Raw genomic sequence first — 20,924 nt, forward strand, 5'->3', positions numbered from 1 at the left:
TCACCTTGATAAAGACTATGCAAAAAAACTACAGCTAATGTCTCACTTAATGGTGAGGAACTCGAAGTTTTCCCACTAAGATCAGGTAGAAAGCAAGGATTTCCCCTCACACCACTCCTTTTCAAAACTGTACTGGAAGTACTTGCTAATGCAATAAGTCCTTGTTAATGCAATAAGTCAAGGAAATAAAAGGTATACAGATTGGAAAAGGAGGCATAAAGCTGGAAAAGGCAAAACAATGAGACAATATAAAGATCAGTGGTTGCCAGAGGTTGGGGGGAATGGAAAGATAAATAGGCAGAGCATAAAAGGACTTTTAGAGAAGTGAAAATACTCTGTATGATAATACAATACAATGACGGATATATGCCATTATACTTTCTCCAAATCCATAGAATGTACAATACAAGAGTGAACCCTAAGGGAAAACTGTGGACTTTGGGTGATTATGATAAGTCAATGTAGGTGCATCCTTCATAAAAAATGTACTTCATAAAAAAGCGAGTGATGTTGATAATAGGGGTGGTTATGCATGCGTGGGAGCATGGGTACATAAGAAATATGTACCGTTCTCTCAATTTTGTTGTAAACCTAAAACTGCTCTAAAAAGTTGTCTTTGAAAATAAGTCAAGACAAAAAAAATTCATGTGTTCTATGAAGTCTTGACTGACCTCCTCCCTAAAGAGGAAAATGGCAGCTCCCATTCTGATGCCTACATTGTGCCCTATTTTATATGTAAATCTATTTTATAGATGTGACTACATAAAATAAAATCTGTATATCAAAAAAAACAAGATAAAAAGTAAATGATAAACTGGAAAATGTTTTCATCAAATATGACAGTCATAAAGTTATCATACTTAATATATAATGAGCTCTGACCAAGTGATGGGAATATCAATAAAAGCCAATAGGAGAATGGCAGAGGATCCTGAGGGCTATAAGGGAGAAGATATCCTTAAGCTGGTCTCTGCCTTGTCCACTGTTATTGCCTCTGTCCGTGCCACTGACTCGGCCATGATTACAGGTGTGTGGAGTTATGTGGTATAATTATTGCACAGAGGAATGGCATCACCAGAGTTTTGTACTGCATTTAAATTCTAAAGCTTTTAAACAACAGAATCCCTAAGTAGAATAAATATCAACAATTGATTTAATATAAGTGATGAGGAACCATAAGAGCCAAAACAATCTTAAAAAAAACATAGTTAGAAGACTCACACTTCCAATTTTAAAACTAACTACTGAGCTACAGTGATCAAGACTGTGTGGTACTGACAAAAGGATGGGTATATAGACAATGGAATGGAATTGGAAATCTAAAAATATACTCATACATTTTGGTACAATTGATTTTCAATAAAGGCGCCAAGACAATTCAATGGGGGGAAATAGTCTGTTCAACAAAAGGTGCAGGAACAACTGCAAAAGAATGAACTTGGACCCCTATCTCATATCAGGTACAAAGATTAATTAAAAATAGATCAAAGACCTAAATATGAACTAAAGCTATAAAACTCTTAGAAAAAATGTAAGTGTAAATCTTTGTGACCTTGGAATAGGCAATAGTTTCTTAAATATGACACCAAAATCATTACCAAAAAAAGGAAGAATAAATAAATTGGACTTTATCAAAATCAACTTTTGTGCTTCAGAGGACACCATAAAGAAAGTGAAAAGAAACACAGAGAATGGGAAAAAATATTTGCAAATTGTACATCTGATAAAGGTCTAGTATCCAGAATACATAAAAAGCTCTCACAACCAAACAATAAAAAGATGACCCAATTTAAAAGTGTGCAATGTATTTGAAAAAAAAAATCTTCAAAGAAGATACACAAATGGCCAGTAAGAATGGTCAATATTGAAAAGATGCTTGACATCATCAGTCATCAGGGAAATGTAAATCAAAGGAAAAGTGAGATACCACTTCACACCCACTAGGATGACTAGAGTAAAAAAGTCAGACAACAAGTTTCGGTGAGGATACGGGGGAATTGGAACCCTCCTCATATACTGATGGTGTGAGTGTAAAATGGTACAGTCACTTTGGAAATAGTTTGACATTTCCTCAAAAGTTAAAAATAGAGTTACCATATGACCCAGCAATTCCACTTGTAGGTGTATATCAAAGAATATTCCGCAAAAACTTGTACAACTAACATTTGAAGAAGCATTACTTGTAATAACTAAAGAGTGGAAACAACCTATCCATTCAACAGATGAATGGATAAACAGAAATGTGGTATATACATTCAACAGATTATTGATCTATAAGAAGAAATGAGGTACTGATTCATGCTATAATATGGGTGAATCTTGAAAACATTACGCTCAGTGAAAGAAGTCCAGTACAAAAGGCTGTGTATGGTATGATTCCATTTGTATGAATCACCTAGAAAAAGCAGATCCATAGAAACAGAAAGTAGATTAGTAGCTACCAGGGTCTACTAATGAAGAATGGAAAGCTAGAGCAAATGGTTTTATCACTCTTTGAGGTGATGCAAATGTTCTGGAAGTAGATAATGATGATGATTGCACAGCTTGTGAATACACTAAAAGCCTCTAAATTGTACACTTTAGAGAGTACATTGAATTTTATCTCAATGCAAAATAAACACAGAAAACATAAACGATGGATACATGTTAAAAAAAAAAAACAGTCAATGTCACTAGCAGTCAAAGAAATGTAAATCAAAACAGAAGGTTACTTTTCCACTACCCTGGCAGATATTATCAAAAATAAAAATGCTGACAAAAATGATGATCTCATATATTGTTGTAAGAACTGTAAACTGATGGGTCCTTTCTGGAAAATAATTTGGTAATATGTATTAAGAAGCTTAAAGTGCTGATTCTATTGAACTTAGTCATCCCAGTTCTAGGAATCTGAATTCCTTATTTAGTAGACCATATAGAAAAAGGACCTTTGTTATTTATTATGAACCTCCCATTCCCTCTGAGCTAGGTGGAAAAATGAGTCTCACTCTTACCCTGGGCCCTATTTGGACTCTATGTAATAGTTCCCATCATTCCTATTTTCTTACTTCTACAACTCAATTCTACCTTATTGCCCTGCTCTGGATGATTTTAACAGTATTCAGAATATCTGTGCAGCTCCCCGTCACATTTCCCTACAATTCAACTGGTTCAGTCACCATCTAGTGTCCCTGATACTCTTCTTTCATTATGTTCTCATCATAACTATCTTGTGTTTTCCCCCAAAAAACAAAAAAAGAAACAAACAAAAAAACCAGGGCTATTATCTGCTTTGCCTCATAATAATGAGGGCTTTTTCTGGAACCAGATTGCTTGGGTTTGAATTCCAGCCTTGCCACTTGCCAGCTATGTGGTCCAGGTCTCAGTTTTCTCATTACCTGGAATTATCATAAGAATTATATAATTATTACATGGAAAGTAGTCAGAGCAGTTCTGGCACATAGTAAACCCTGAATTTGTGTTAGTTGTTATTATTATTATCACCTCATAGAGATATTATGGAGCTCAAATAAAATAATGTGTATGAAACTGTTTTTAATGCACTGCTATTATCATTTTGTATTATAGTGACATGTGTATACCTTATCCTCATAAATTATAGAAGAGCAAGGACTATCTTATTTTTAATGGCTCACATTGCACATAGTAAATGCTCAAAATTTGCATTGTAATTCAATGTTACTTTTATGATCAAATCACTATTGACTTTTGGTTGTCTAAATACCATCACATCAAGACCACTGACAATCTTGTTATAACATATATCCACTTGTGTCTTCCACTATGTCAGCAGTCTTTTCAAAGTGGAGTCCACAATGAACAATCCACTGCAAGTATGGGAGGAAAATTTTTAGGAACTCTATCTACATTTTTTCCTCATCTTTTGTAAATTTTCATTATTTGGTATTTATCATTACTAATGTGTGCAAAATTACTATGAAAATGCTATGACATATAAATAAATGCTAATGTATATTGGAAGTGCAGGCTCAAGATAGTTTTACTAAAGGGTGTACCGTCTAAAAAGTCTGGAGATCAGCACACTATCCCACAATATGGTTTCTCTCCTAGGATCAAGCTGATCTATTCAACTCCTCCTAGAACACAGTTTATATCTCTTTGTTTCCAAATCTGACTCACAACCAGTCTGTCTGAAATGAGAGTATGACAGCCACTCCTTTTCAAGCTGCAACTTGCATTCTTCACACCAAGACTTAACCATCACCAAACAAAAGCTTCTCAAAAGAAGGGTCTGTATCTGATCCACCTTTGTGTCTACTGCCACACCTCCACCACTCCACCACAAAAAAAGGGTTTCCATAATAACTGGCACATAATAGGCTCCACATAAATGTTTACTGAATGAATAAACTGGCAGAGAGATTGTTACTGGAAGGCAAGAGAGTGTGCTGGTTAACAGCAGAGGCTCAGATCCTGGCTCTGCCACTTAACTGGGTGGCCCTGGGTCTCAGATTTTTCCTCTGTGAAATGAAGGTAATAAGAGTAAGTAACAAGTAAAAAACATTATCTTAACTCAAAATGATTAATTTAGTAGCATGATTTAATGCAAAAAATGCCCCAATTAATGAAATATAAAATGGGGCAATTACCATGTAGTGAGCACTTTTTCTTTTGTCAGTGGACAAAATCAGCATTTCTCTGTGATACAGTGTTCAATACATATCATCTTGAGTTTCCCATATCCCTCCAAGAGGTATAACACTGAATTTCCCAAGGTGTCATGCCACTTCTCTATGAGTATGCGGAAAAGACAGTAGAGTGGAGGAGGGGAAAGGTTAGACAATTTCCTCTCATCTTATGAACATCTGAGATGGTTTTCCTTTGTCATTTGGGGTTTCAAGTACTGGTCACTGTTAAAACAACACATCCCATTATTTTAATACAGCTCTTAAACTGTAAAAAAATTAATTTTGGTAGATGACTTATTTGTCTATGTTGAAAACCCCAAAGAACCAATAACAACAACAACACCTCCTGGAACTAAAAGGCAATTATAGAAAGGTTTCAGGATACAAGATTAATATACAAAAGTCAATTGCTGTCCTATATACCTGCAATAAATAATTGGAATTTGAAATTCAAAACAGAACACCGTTTACAAAAGTACCAAAAATACAAAATACTTAGATATAACTCTAACAAAATACTAACAAGATCAACACAAGGAAAAGTGCAAAATTCTGATGAAAGAAATTTAAAAATTAAATAAATAGAAAGATTTCCATGATCATGGATAGTAAGATTCAATATTGTTAAGATAGATAAGATGTGAGTTCAGATACCTCACCAAAGAAGATATATAGATGGCAATAGTATATGAAAAGATGTTCAACATCATATGACATTAGGGAATTGCTAATTAAGACTACAATTAGGTATCAAGACACACCTATTAGAATGGCTAGAACTTAAAACACTGACAACACCAAATGTCAGGAGTTCTCATTCATTGCTGGTGAGAATGCAAAATGGTACACTTTGGAAGACAGTATGGCAGTTTAATACAAAACTAAACGTAGTCTTACCATATGATCCAGCAATCATTCTCCTAGGAATTTATCCAAATGAGTTGAAAATGTCCACACAAAACCCTGCACATGAATGTTTATAGAAACTTTATTCGTGACTGCCAAAAATTAGGAGCCACCAAGACATATCCTTTAATCAGTGAATGGATAAACAAACTGTAGTACATCCATTCAATGGAATTTTATTTAAAAATAAAAAGGAATGAGGCATCGAGCCACAAAAAGTCATGGAAGAACCTTAAATACACGTTGCTAAGTGAAAGAATCCAGTCTAAAAAAGCTACATACTGCATGACTCCAACTATATGACATTGTAGAAAGGCTAACCACAGAGACCATAACAGATCAGTGGTTGCCATGGGTTCAGAGGCAGGGAGGGAGGGAGGAATCAGTGGAGCACAGGTAAGTTTTAAGGGCAGTGAAACTATTCTGTATTATACTGTAATGGTGGATCCACAACCTGATGCATTTGTCAAAACCCATAGAACTGTGCAGCACAAAAAGTAAACCCTAATGTCAACTACGGAATTTAGTTAATAACAATGTATCAATATTGGTTCATCAATTGTAGCTAATGTAGCACACAAATGCCAGATGTTAATAATAGGGGAAATTGTGTAGAGGGAAAGTGGGTATATGGGAATTCTCTACTTTCTCCTCAACTTTTCTGTAAACCTGAAACTACTCTAAAGAATAATAGCTATTATTTTAAAAGTCCATAGTAAGTAAAAAAATAACAGCAAATTTTATATATATACACATATGTATAAAAATACCTAAGGATATTCATGTACACACTTTCAGATAAAATAAAATAACTATACAACTTTTTCACGATAATTTTAAAACATTATATTCTGGTATTTTCCTTCTCCTAATATAATATGTTTTTACAGGGACCATCAATGGGAGGTGAGGAAATGCAGATAATTATGCTAAGTTATGTTCAGAAAAATTTTGGTAGTGAAGGACAGCTGTGGGAGTCTGAGGTCTAGGAAAGAATTCTTATTACAGGATATAATAATGCCAACTTAAAAAGAAATATTGTTAGCAGCCTATTTCAAGGAATATAAATAAATATTAGAACATAAAACTGCATACCAACAGTATATTTCAAATTTTCCCAGTGAGTTAAAACGTGAGGAAAACAAACACATACCAAATCATTGATGTTGACCATTAGAACATTCTGATAGGCTCCGCCGTCTTTACCTTCAATATCACAATCAGATGATGCTACTGGCAACAGAACAAGGATCAGGGGAGGAATTCCAAAGATATACCTAAAAGAAACTAAATTCAACAATAAGTAAGAATAAGCTAAATGTCATAAGTCATATTATATCATTTGATGGTGGTATTTCAATTGGCCTGACCACTTACTTCTAATAATTTTTAAAATGTAACTTGGTTTTACATAGTGTAGGAAGAACTCTAAAGTTCAATATTATGTAACTACCAAAGAAAGACAACATTTTAGAGTCTAGGTTTCTTTCAGTTTTTATTCAGATAAAACTCTTTGGGAATATGCAGAACAAGTGTGAAGACAGCAAAATCTCTTTGCCTCATCAACAGAAAAACAGGTAAACTACAGGTTAACAATTATACATTTTTGAAATTTTGTGATCTAAGGCACGTGATTGTATATTTATGTAAAACTTGATGGTGTTCAAGTGTCCAGCTGCTTCCTGGAAACAACATTGCAGGAAGTTTATCTGCATGGTACTGCACGGTGATTATATTCTTTCTTTTTAATGATGGATCCTAGAAGGCTTACCCTCCTCAGAACTGTGACAAAGTTGATATTTATATTATGAGACTCCTTATCTTTTCAGTATCTTCTTTTTCTAAATGCCCAGAGACCGACATTCTCTTCAAACACAGCCCTGTTTAGCTTCTTGACATGTTAGGAAAACCCAATAAATAAATTCATACCCTGTAAACTAATGATTTATATCTATTTTAAAATAAGTCTTCTCATTTAGGGGCAACTGTTAATCAAAAGGAATGAAATTATAAATGGTATCATTTTGGGCAGTAGTAATACACTGCTAGAAAGCCAATGATTCCCTGAGGCATTAAAATCTGGTTTTATAGGGACTGATTTTATTTCTTCATGAGTCTGCTGGAGTGTCTTGTTTGCATCTTTCTGTAAACCGTCAAGTATTGTTGACAATATATTTCCTGTGATTTTCCCAAGTGAACTTTAACTGTTCTTGTTGAGTGCAAGATATTTCACATGTATGCCTTCTCCTGATTAAGATTACAAACACTACTCCTTGGAATCCAAGGAACTAATATTGTGAAAACAACCTAAAGACTGTCAAATATATCATAAATTTCCCATAACATTCTCATCTATTACGTCATTCCCTGTCATATAAAAATTAGTAGCTCTCCCCAGTAAGTTATGTGCCATTAGTGACCTATATTTTTACAATAGAGAATGTAGGCTGGGCAGCAGATAGGGGAACAAACATGAATCCTACATCTAATCTTAATATGTCACTGACACCTAACAAGGTAAGAGAAACAAGATGAGATGTGGAGTCTATTCATAGCTCTGCCACTAAATTTCTATATGCATGATGAGCAAGAATTCGCTTTGGAGATTAATAATGATGATGAGGCTAGTTACCTTTAATTGAGTACCTGTCATGTACCAAGCACTGTTCAGTGCCTTATACTTACTATCTAAGGAGCAAAAGGGTCCTACCTGCTAGTTAATCTTTTTATAAAACATAAATAGTAAGGTGCCAGGTCTGGATTCTAACCTGAGCTGGTTACTTCACCAGGATTTGATCAGAAATGACCATTATCTTCTGATAACGTCATCACTTTGGTCTTCTGAATGAAAACCACTTCCATGTACTATTATACAGCCCTACCTCTCTTTCTTCTACCACAGTCCCTTCATCCTGAAGATTCTCAAACAATGATCAATTGCTAATTATTTACTGAGTCCTAGCTTTGTATAGATTGCACAGAGCCAAACTTTTTACTTTCTCTGTCATCTTACAGATGTCCAGCAGGGACACTTTGAGAGAAGTAGATGGTAAGGAAAATTTATACAGCATATAACTTGAAATGAGCTTTAAAAGAAATATAACAAAATAATTAAATACTAGAATGCAAAAGAGGCATTTTTACTATTATACATAAACGTCATTTCAAAGGTCCACATTTTATGTTTTAATAAAGGAGGTGGTTTTATTTTCTATGAGCACTAGTTGTTGTGCCCTCTTCACTCCAAATTTCAGTAATTAGTGCTCCCAAAATTCACATCGACCCATTTACTCATTGTATGGCATTTTGTCAATGCTTTCAAATGATGGCTTAGTGGAAAATTCAGTCTTTTTTGAGTAACTAGTTTCTCAATTCTAAAACAATATTTGCCTTATCTGGAAAGCATGTCTTTGGTTGCCATCTTTGTTGTTAAATAGGCTAGCCCCAGATAGACTAGGGCAATGCAAAGTACAGAGGGAGACGCAGGGTTTTGTGTTGGTATGCCAATGAGTTGTGTGACTGACTGAAGGACAGAGCCTCATAAAAGCTTCACTTTAGACTAAATGATCTCTTAATGTGGCTTTCAACTCTCAAGCACCTTAATTCTAAGAATCTACCCAGCCATCCAAATACAATAACTCTTTAGATTTGAAATCGCCTGACCAACAAGTTGCAAACACACCCAGGGCTTCAAATCCACATCTCAGAGGTTCCCAGCTTTCTCATTAATGACTTACAGTTTGGTCTGCAATTGAAGTCTTTTCTCCACACCACATAGACAGTAACATATTAATATTGCCTAGTTTGAGCCCGCTTTTGACATTGTTGTCACAATAGAAAAGGACTCTGCTTTTATTTTTGTTTTAGATTATACATAGATACCCATTCCTTCCCTCCACCTTGAACTTTCCCTTAGGTTACAAAAAAGACAAACCATAAAGAATAATGCAAGGCAATCTTGGGCTTGTGGAATTTTCTTCAGATTTCCGGAAGGGATTGAAACTGGAGAATTTGTTTTCAGTAGGGAATTTGGTTAAACCAGAATGATGGCTGTCTAAAAAAAATCTTGTTGGTTTTTAAATTAAGCCAAATAATACATTTAATCCTCAGATGCTTAAGTTATGGGGTCAAAGTGAACATGAACAAATTAGTTTCAACAGTCCTTCAAATCCAATCTTTCCTTAGTGTTTAAGACCGATCAGTGTTTATTGATTGTCTATTATAGACATTATATAGACCTATTTTCACTGAGATTTTAAAGAAATGGTCAAAAGACATTTAAGATGGAATTAAAGACATTATCTGAATATATAAGACTTGGCTTTAATATGAACAATTGGCACAAGTGAGTAAAAAAGTTAATAAACAGTAGGCAATAACCATATGTTATATGAAAATCAGCTTTTTAAGATTACAAAAATGAATGTGATTATGCTCACATAAAGAATTCTAATACATTCCACAAACATATTAAGATTGGATTATAAATTCTATCCACAAGTCCCATGATAAACAACAGTTAAAGACATTTCTGAAGCTATCCTAGAATACTGCATACAATATTTCATTTAATCCCATAACCATTTCTTGAGGTAAGTACTACCAATCACTAACATTTTTGCTGATGGAGAATCTGGGACCCAAACATTTTCCCCCATATAAAATATGTCTTATAAGAGGCATGATTCAAATCCAAGAGTCTAGAAACTAAGCTGTTAGCCGCTGAGCTGCACTGCTTCCTATAAAAATAACTGCATGTGTGTAGTCAAGGGAAATGTACAAAAGTCCATCTTCCTCCAGATGAATCTCACTACAGCGTTTCCTTGGCCAATTCCTGAAACACGGCATCACGTACTCCTATTTCAGGAAAAAAGACACTGATTATTTGCTTTATTGCGTTAGGTTATGTGTCAGAGATGAGGCCAGAAAGCAATCTCGCATCACATGTGTGACATCAACATGTAAGCTGGTCCTACAAAATAACATTTTCCATTTTTGTTTAAGGTATTGCAACACTGATGTGGTACCCTGTGTAACCCTCCTTTATACTTGTTCAGGCTTTTTAATCTTTCTCAGTTCTCTGTTTTTATTGCTATTCCATTTTTGTGTCCTCAAATATGATTAAATTATCTAAACTAGATAGCACAATTGAGGACCACATAGTACGTGCTCAACTACTTCAACTCCCAAAAGAAGTAGCAAAGTAAAAGGATAAAAAGTAACCCACAATAGAATTAGAAATGAAAAAGGAGAAGTAACAACTGACACTGCAGAAATACAAAAGATCATGAGAGATTACTACAAGCAACTCTATGCCAATAAAGTGGACAACCTGGAAGAAATGGACAAATTCTTAGAAATGCACAAACTGCAAAGACTGAATCAGGAAGAAATAGAAAATATGAACAGACCAATCACAAGCACTGAAATTGAAACTGTGATTAAAAATCTTCCAACAAACAAAAGCCCAGGACCAGATGGCTTCACAGGCGAATTCTATCAAACATTTAGAGAAGAGCTAACACCTATCCTTCTCAAACTCTTCCAAAACATAGCAGAGGGAGGAACACTCCCAAATTCCTTCTACAAGGCCACCATCACCTTGATACCAAAACCAGACCAGGATGTCACAAAGAAAGAAAACTACAGGCCAATATCACTGATGAACATAGATGCAAAAATCCTCAACAAAATACTAGCAAACAGAATCCAACAGCACATTAAAAGGATCATACACCATGCTCAAGTGAGGTTTATTCCAGGAATGCAAGGATTCTTCAATATATGCAAATCTATTAATGTGATAAACCATATTAACAAATTGAAGGAGAAAAACCATATGATCATCCCAATAGATGCAGAGAAAGCTTTTGACAAAATTCAACACCCATTTACGACAAAAACTCTTCAGAAAGTAGGCATAGAGGGAACTTTCCTCAACATAATAAAGGCCATATATGACAAGCCCACAGCCAGCATCATCCTCAATGGTGAACAACTGAAAGCATTTCCACTAACATCAGGAACAAGACAAGGTTGCCCACTCTTATTCAACATAATTTTGGAAGTTTTAGCCACAGCAATCAGAGAAGAAAAGGAAATAAAAGGAATCCAAATTGGAAAAGAAGAAGTAAGGCTGTCACTGTTTGCAGATGATATGATACTATACATAGAGAATCCTAAAGATGCTACCAGAAAACTACTAGAGCTAATCAATGAATTTGGTAAAGTAGCAGGATACAAAATTAATGCACAGAAATCTCTGGCATTCCTATACACTAATGATGAAAAATCTGAAAGTGAAATCAAGAAAACACTCTCATTTACCATTGCAACAAAAAGAATAAAATATCTAGGAATAAACCTACCTAAGGAGACAAAAGACCTGTATGCAGAAATTATAAGACACTGATGAAAGAAATTAAAGATGATACAAATAGATGGAGAGATATACCATGTTCTTGGATTGGAAGAATCAACATTGTGAAAATGACTCTACTGCCCAAAGCAATCTATAGATTCAATGCAATCCCTATCAAACTACCACTGACATTTTTCACAGAACTAGAACAAAAAATTTCACAATTTGTATGGAAACACAAAAGACCCCAAATAGCCAAAGCAATCTTGAGAATGAAAAACGGAGCTGGAGGAATCAGGCTCCCTGACTTCAGACGATACTACAAAGCTACAGTAATCAAGACAGTATGGTACTGGCACAAAAACAGAAATAAAGATCAATGGAACAGGATAGAAAGCCCAGAGATAAACCCACGTACATATAGTCACCTTATCTTTGATAAAGGAGGCAGGAATGTACAGTGGAGAAAGGACAGCCTCTTCAATAAGTGGTGCTGGGAAAACTGGACAGGTACATGTAAAAGTATGAGATTAGATCACTCCCTAACACCATACACAAAAATAAGCTCAAAATGGATTAAAGACCTAAATGTAAGGCCAGAAAATATCAAACTCTTAGAGGAAAACATAGAACACTCTATGACATAAATCACAGCAAGATCCTTTTTGACCCACCCTCTAAAGAAATGGAAATAAAAACAAAAATAAACAAATTGGACCTAATGAAACTTCAAAGCTTTTGCACAGCAAAGGAAACCATAAACAAGACCAAAAGACAACCCTCAGAATGGGAGAAAATATTTGCAAATGAAGCAACTGACAAAGGATTAATCTCCAAAATTTACAAGCAGCTCATGCAGCTCAATAACAAAAAAACAAACAACCCAATCCAAAAATGGGCAGAAGACCTAAATAGACATTTCTCTAAAGAAGATATACAGTCTGTCAACAAACACATGAAAGAATGCTCAACATCACTAATCATTAGAGAAATGCAAATCAAAACTACAATGAGATATCATCTCACACCAGTCAGAATGGCCATCATCAAAAAATCTAGAAACAATCAATGCTGGAGAGGGTGTGGAGAAAAGGGAATACTCTTGCACTGCTGGTGGCAATGTGAATTGGTTCAGCCACTATGGAGAACAGTATGGAGGTTCCTTAAAAAACTACAAATAGAACTACCATATGACCCAGCAATCCCACTACTGGGCATATACCCTGAGAAAACCAAAATTCAAAAAGAGTCATGTACCAAAATGTTCATTGCAGCTCTATTTACAATAGCCCGGAGATGGAAACAACCTAAGTGCCCATCATCAGATGAATGGATAAAGAAGATGTGGCACATATATACAATGGAATATTACTTAGCCATAAAAAGAAACAAAATTGAGCTATTTGTAATGAGGTGGATAGACATAGAGTCTGTCATACAGAGTGAAGTAAGTCAGAAAGAGAAAGACAAATACCGTATGCTAACACATATATATGGAATTTAAGAGAAAAAAATGTCATGAAGAACCTAGGGGTAAGACAGGAATAAAGACACAGACCTACTGTAGAACGGACTTGAGGACATGGGGAGGGGGAAGGGTGAGCTGTGACAGGGCGAGAGAGAGGCATGGACATATATACACTAACAAACGTAAGGTAGATAGCTAGTGGGAAGCAGCCGCATGGCACAGGGGTATCGGCTCGGTGCTTTGTGACCGCCTGGAGGGGTGGGATAGGGAGGGTGGGAGGGAGGGAGACGCAGGAGGGAAGAGATATGGGAACATATGTATATGTGTAACTGATTCACTTTGTTATAAAGCAGAAACTAAGACACCATTGTAAAGCAATTATACCCCATTAAAGATGTTAAAAAAAAAAAAGGTAACCCTATCCTTAAGCTTCTAGTGAACTCTACTGGAAAAAAATCATTATCAAAGTCACTCATAATTATTATTATTAGGAGTTTAGAATTCTAATATTTTGGTTGCTGATAACTTATGATGCACGATTGGTATAGATATACTTCAGGAAATAGAGGTTCCTTGTTAGTAATGGGCACCTTAGCTTCCTTTTCTTGTTTTACCTCTCCACTCCAGATCAGAGGTGATGGAAAGATTAGATCTGGGAGTGGTTCAGGAAAAAGCAATTGCAGGAGATCCATGGGCATTGTAAGGAAAACAGGAATATACCTAATTTCTAATTCTATATTAAAGTTCTGGAGGACGCCCATTACAAATCTTCTATACGCTAAACCCGCTCCCCACCCCCCTTTACTTTGCTACTGATCAGGTACTTCTTGACTATGACAATTTTTGATGCTTTAATACCTGTGAGTAGGGATAGGTCTCTTGATCTAACGGTGCCGCCAGGAAAGGGCACAGACCAGGCATCAAACACAAGAACAATCTGCTCCCCATTCTGGCACCCTCCCGCACCCGTCTCCTTTTGCTTAAGGAAGTATTTACTATAAAGAAGTAGAATTTCCCTCAGCAAATCCTCTCCACTCACATCTCTTTTCCCCCTTTTTTCTTCCCGTCAGCTTTTGGACCCGTTACCTTGGCCATATGGCTGCCAACGGGAATCCAGCTCGCCTCATCTCTGCCCTTGTCCATTTTAAGTCCGTATTTCGCACAGATAAAATAGACTAAATCTCGGCAAGGGTCTAGAATTTAGAATTATGCCTGTTAATCCTGCCTCCGTCCATGAGTACCCATATAGGAAAGAAACCAAAACCCGAAAGTGGCCTTGTGCCAGCCCGAGCACTTGGGTTCCCAGCAAAAGACACAAGGTACAGCCCCAGTTGGAAACTCCCAGCCTCAATGAGGAAAAACGGGGTTTTCCAGAGACCTGTCCCCTTGAGGTTTAAAAGCGTGTCCCGTGGGAGCTTCGCTTTCGCTTCTCTAAGGGGTTGGAGCTGCAAGAGCCCAGATCCTCGCCGATCCCGGGGCACCTGTGAGTACCGTGGCGCGACCAGGAGCCCGGGGAGGGTGGGTTGGGCGCCGGGTTGACAGCGGGCAGCGCTGGCGAGGGGAGACTGACGGAGAGCATTGGGATCTGGGCGCGGGCTGCCACCGCTGAGCGGCTCGGAGGCTGCAGCGCCCGGTCTCGGGACAGAGAGCAGGCGTCGGGGACTGCTTCTCCCACGCAGCCCGCCAGGCTCAGCAGCCCCAGGTGCAAGTGGTGATGGGCCAGAGTACTCGGGTGAGGCTGCCGGCTGCCCAAGGGCAGAGCAGCCAGGGCTCTCCGCAGATCCAAAGTGCAACGCCGGGCTCTTCCCGGACGCGCCTGGGCGTGGGGCCCCGCAGCATGTCCCAGAGTACCCTGGCGTGCCGCGCGAGCGAATTTATGCGCCCGGGAGAGGAGCGCTTACCATGGAACATGGTCTGCGGGAGGCGGGCGTGGTCATGATGACCGCAACTGCAGCAGGAGCAAGCTCTCACCGCCCATAGTCACTCCCAGGACCCTGGTCTTCCGCGGAGTTGCCGGGAGTCCGTGCCGGCTAGGGCAGTCTCTGCAGCTGGTTCCTCCTACCCACGCCGCGCCTGCTGTTTCATCCATCCCAGGGGGGGCGTCACACACCACGGTCCGGCTCTGCGCTTTGCCTTTCCCATAACTTCCGTAGGATCAGCCGACAGTGTACTTTCAGTTTCTACTTTGCGCTTGGTCTGCAGGTTCGATCTCTGAGTTAATCACTGGGGCACCTTCACCTCCCCGCACACCTCCTTCTCCTGGTCACCTGCGTCCTCCCCTAGCGCTTCCTGTGCACCTGGACCAGGACCAGAGGAGGGCGCGGAGTCCCAAAGCACCGCAGAAGGAATGAGTTAGCCTGAATCGGGGCGATTCGAGGCAAAGACTTTCCAGATGACCTCTAAACCGCCTTGGCAAAGGCGGGCGACTAGGATCTAAAAGCATCGGTTGCTAATGTGTCCACAGAAGCCACAGATGTGTAGGGCGAAAACTGGGCTATTGCAAGCGGACGCCAGGGAGGAGGCGTCGCAGCTCTTGCCGCGGATGTGGTGGTGGACGACGCCAAGTCAGTCGTCTTGTTTAAAAAAAAAAAAGGAAGTAAAGAATGATTAAGAGGGCCACGGGCCACGCCCTCAGCCTCTCTAACCTCTCTAGTCTCCTTCCTCTCTGTCTTTTGTACATGCACCTGCCCAGGTGAGACCTCAAAGAAAAATAACTCGGTGTGTCCACCTAATCTGGTAAGTGCTATCTTTGGACCTGATAATCAAAGCCCAAATTAGGTGGAGAAAGTGGAGACTGACAATAGATGGTAACAATGACTGCCTCGTGTGCATTTATCTGAATTGGCTAATAAATCAACTTATCCATCTTGACTGTCTGTTACAGAAGGGTTAATTTTTTTTTCTAGGTCTGAATTATTTAGGTATTTTCTGTTTTCATTTGATTTCTGATATTCTGCAGAAATCCTGCTTAAATGAAGGTGGGTAATGTAAAGTAATCACAGTGATAATAGTGTTATGGCTATCATTTATCTAGCATTTGCTCTGTACCAGTATTGTGCTAAGTCTTTTATGTATGTCATCTCAAGCAAAATTTTCTGTGTGGTAGACAGTTTTGTTATCTGCGCTTCACAGACGCAGGAACTGAGACTTCCTTAAGTATCTGCCAGATTCACTCTGCTGGTTAGTAACAGGGTTGGGACACAAACCTACTGTAAACCAGCTCTAGAGTCCGCACTTGGACCCCTGTGTTAGAAGTCCTGTGAACAATGTAGACATTGATGCCAGGAGAGAGACAGGGTCACATATCATGTGAATGTGCCTTTGCCCCAGTATGGGGACCTCAGGGAAAATTTCTGGAGTTTGTGAATTCTGAATTGAGACCCGAGCAGGTCAATTAACTTGGCCATGTGAACATTCCAGCTGCTATAGTGTGAATGAAGAAAAGAGGAAAAGAAAGAAGGGAGAAAAACAATGAAATAGAGAGTGAGGCGGTGTTGCTTAAGCCTGAAACTTGGATTCCTATTTCTCTTTTAGTCTCACTTCTCACATCCAACCCACAGGCAAGTCCTGTCAACTGTACCTCTAAAATAAATCCCGAATCTATTCTGTGAATTGCCTAAGGGTAAACCATTAAAACCCTGCTGTCTAGGGGATCTTCCAGCTTTCACTCTTGCCCACAACCTTTTCATTCTCTTCATAGCAGCAGCATATTTATTTACATTTGCCACCCTCTGTGACCACTCTCTGGCCACTTCCCACTGCACACTGGGCTTTCAAGGCCCTGTGTGATCTGGGCCCCGCTGTCATCTGTGACTCCCTCTGGTACCCATGGCCTTTGTCCTCCCTGCGTTCAGCCAAGCTGACTTCCACTTAGAACAACATCTAGCACACAGCCATGCAGAAAGTAACGGAATGAGAGGGGACAACTGAGTGAGATGCATGAGCGAGAACATGTGTGGAAGGGAAAGTATGTGAAGGCAGGAGGGGAATAGGAGGAAAGGGGAAGAGAACAAGGGAAACAAATGAGAACAGGAGGCAGAATGTGGTGGGGAAAGCCAAGTATTTCCATCTGACTGGAACCTAGCCTGGAGGTGGGGAGTAGAGAAACAGGAGGCCAGAGTAACTGGTAAAAATGAATGCTGTAACTAAACACAACTAGCTTGACTATTGATTTATTTAAAATCCCTGACAGCAGCATTGAGGTATGTAATTGCACACAGCCTGCAGGTTTTTAAAATTGTTTTAACACTTCAGGGACAGATAAAAGAGCATCCACCAATAACTTGCTCAACAGGAAATCCATCTTCCTTTTTCATGCAATCATCATAAAACCTGGTTGAACAAGGGCTTGTGCATAACTGAACTTTTGGGGAGCATGACTGGAAATTATTCAGAGCTCCAGGAGAGGAGATGTAAATTCCACACTGGACTCTGACCCCAAACGTGAAGAATCACTCTGAAGACAATATTCGTAAAGCGTTTGGCATTTTTATTGTTATATGAAAATTGGCACATTCTAACTACATCAAGTTATTTTCTTCTATGACAGAATTAGTACCATTTGAAAAAAAATCCAAATGTAGTCTTAAATGCGTGTTTGCTATTTTGATAAACTGAACATTATTTTTCATAAGACAGATAGATAAGGAAAAAAGAAATGTTTTATGAATTTTTATATGCCAATGTTTTATAATAGAGAAATGGAATGGTTACCTTTATGTTCACTCGTAGACACAAGAATTGTGCAGGAAAGCCAATATGTAAACAAAGTAGTATATAGTTTATGAATTATAAACATTAAGAAGGAAGACATTTTCAGAATGATTAGTACAATGTACTGAAAAAAATGGAAACAAAGCAATATGAATATCAACTTAAAGAGAGAATTGTTAAAGATTAACTAATGTCTTTTTAAATGTTCTACAATCTTCAATCTAAATAGTTTATTATGGGTAACCTAAAAACCTTTTCTTGATAATTATCTGTAGTATTTTTACCCAACTTAATACGACCATTCTTTGTAGTCTGAGATCTGAATGCTAGATATCATTCTGTCTATAGATATTTTCTGAAGTTCCTGTAACTTAATTTTCCAGGCATAATATTCAACATATTTCAAACACACACACACACACACACACACACACGAAGGACTTCTTCATGGGCATGTGTTCTGTATAGAACACATGGGACCTGTGCTTAGAAAGGGCTCTGGGTTTGATTTAATGCTCTGCAGTCACTGTCTTGAAATTCTTAATTATTTTTGGACAAGGAGACTCTCATTTTCACTTTGCATTGGATTCCACAAATTCTATAATTGGTCATGCATAATCACACATATTAAGCTACACATGGTGAATAGCAAGGCATGTCTTCAGGTGGTTTCAGTCTGGTGGAGAAAACAGATGTTAAACATGTAATTTCAAGGATAAAGAATATTATGTAAAGGAAAGTTTGAGATGTATTTCAAATCAGAGGATTAAAGCAGTCTAGACTAATTTTAAAAATTAGTGGAACTAGCCTCCAGAATAGGTTAATTTACATCCAATGGAAAGATAGCTATAAGTGAATAACCTATAATTCTAAATCAGATATGTTTGATTTTCAAGCCTGAGCTTGAGGATGAATTTTAAGTTTTGTCAAATGACTGCCTAGCATCTATTTACATGGTAATGTTTTTTTGTTGTTGCATTCCTGAATAAACCACAAATTTACCATAATGCTTAATTCAAGTTGTAAATATTTTACTTAGAAGTTTGCAATTATATTCATAATTGGAGTGTTTGTTCTTCATATTATATTCGACTGAGCCAGGGCCATTTTTGTCCAATTTTCTTAGCTTCATAAAAGGATTTGGGCATTCTGTTGTTTTCTAGAAACTGTAATGTTTAAGCATTCATTATATGACTGATTTGAGTTCAACAATGAAACATATTTAATTTCATGGGATGAAGCCCAGGGATAGGATGTGACTACCAGTTTCAAACATTTCAAGAGTGAAAATAAAAAGGTTTCTTCTGAAGGCTGAATCAAAATGGCCCCATCAAAATATCAGGAACTGCTGGAAATGTGTATGTCAGCATTATCAATGATTGCTTGAGCCATGGAAATGAATGAAATCATTCAACCTGCAACTTCAAAGAGAGAAGAGAGAGACAGTCAGTGCAAGGAGAAACCTTGAGACATGGGCATTAAGGGTAGATGGAGAATTAGGTGCCAACAAACTGACAAATAATAGGCCGTGAAGTAGGAGAGGTATTAGCATCCCAGAAAGCAAAGGGAGATAGAATTTCAAAACAGATTAAGTAGTCAGTATTTCCAAATGTCACAAAGAGATTGAACAAAATGAAGTTTGAAAAGTGTGCCCACTGAGTTTGGCATAGTAGAGATTGTCTATGGTCCTCATGACAACAGTTTGAGAAGAGCAGTGTAGTTAGACGCAATATTCCAGTTTCTGAGACGTTAAGGGAAGATGCAAAGAAAGTGAGAGTAGACAACTCTTTAAGATGTCTGGTGAAGATAAAAGGAATCAGATAATGGTTTGAAAGGCATGTAAAGCGTAATGGAAGTTTCTGTTTTCATGTATGAGAGGTACTAGAACATATTTATATATTAATGGCTAAAACTGGGTTTTTCTGAAGAAGTAGGAAAGGTTGGAACCGAGAAACCCAAGACAGCAGGTTTATTTTTTTTCCCTTGTGTCCCCGCCGCTTTCATTTCACTCCTTAAATTCTATAATTCTAAATAATCAGAATCCACTATAAATCCACTATGCCTAATTTTATGTTCCTTATTGAAGCGTTCTCTAGGGCACTCACTTGTCTACTTCTGGATTGAGTATTGGCTAGTCTAAGAGAAAAATACTGCCCAAATTGCCTTCAGAAGGAGCAGCTGTAGCTTATGTAGTTTGCATTAGCCACTCTGTTTGTACACTAATGGATGTGTTGTTGGCAATCGGAGGTCCAGTCAATTCCATTTACTGAAATAGTATATTGAATTAGCTGCACCTACACAACAGGAAAAGTACCGAAAGAGAACTGCCAAGGAGATTTACTTGCAAAAACAGGTTTGCCTTTAGGTTAATTTCCTTTTACAGTTTAATATTTGATAAAGATTTATCAGGAGAAAGAAAAGAAGGAATTGTATTAAGTCAAATTTACGTCACCAAAACAAATATTTCTCAAGGGCCTCAAAAGACCTAGATAAAACTAAAGTCATAAAGATCATAGTCTCAATCAGGATTAACACAAACCAACTATAACAATGACAACACCAACAAAGTATGAATTTGATCAACTCCATCACTTTTCTAGATTCAACTCCCCAAAATTTCTTTGGGCCTCTAATCTTTTTTTTTTTTTCTTTCTGATAGTGATCTTTGTGGCTATTGAAAATCCTCAATTTTGTTTTGTTTTGTTTTGATTGTTTTTAGATTTTGCTTTAAAGTCACTGATTTAAATCTGGCGGTTATTGGAGAATGCCTGCAAAAACTGCTAGTTTCAGAGGATCATTCTTAAATGACCAATGTACCAGTACACAC

The 20,924-nt window shown here is 37.7% G+C and overlaps 2 protein-coding genes across 3 annotated transcripts in view; one reads left to right on the top strand and one right to left on the bottom strand.

The window, feature by feature from the left end:
• The window catches only part of IL7 (interleukin 7), a 54,252-nt gene extending 38,599 nt beyond the window's left edge, over positions 1–15,653 (bottom strand). For both annotated transcript variants that reach the window (XM_060128012.1, XM_060128013.1), the window contains exons 1-2: positions 15,286–15,653; positions 6,703–6,842 (exon numbers count right to left, since the gene is read on the bottom strand). In XM_060128012.1, coding sequence (XP_059983995.1) covers positions 6,703–6,842; positions 15,286–15,295 — 150 coding nt within the window. In that variant the 5' untranslated portion in view covers positions 15,296–15,653. The remainder of the gene's footprint in view (positions 1–6,702; positions 6,843–15,285) is intronic.
• The window catches only part of ZC2HC1A (zinc finger C2HC-type containing 1A), a 234,526-nt gene that overhangs the window by 118,482 nt on the left and 95,120 nt on the right, over positions 1–20,924 (top strand). The window lies entirely within an intron of this gene.

This window comes from Lagenorhynchus albirostris, chromosome 17 (assembly GCF_949774975.1).
Source record: "Lagenorhynchus albirostris chromosome 17, mLagAlb1.1, whole genome shotgun sequence".
Classification (NCBI taxonomy): Eukaryota; Metazoa; Chordata; class Mammalia; order Artiodactyla; family Delphinidae; genus Lagenorhynchus; species Lagenorhynchus albirostris.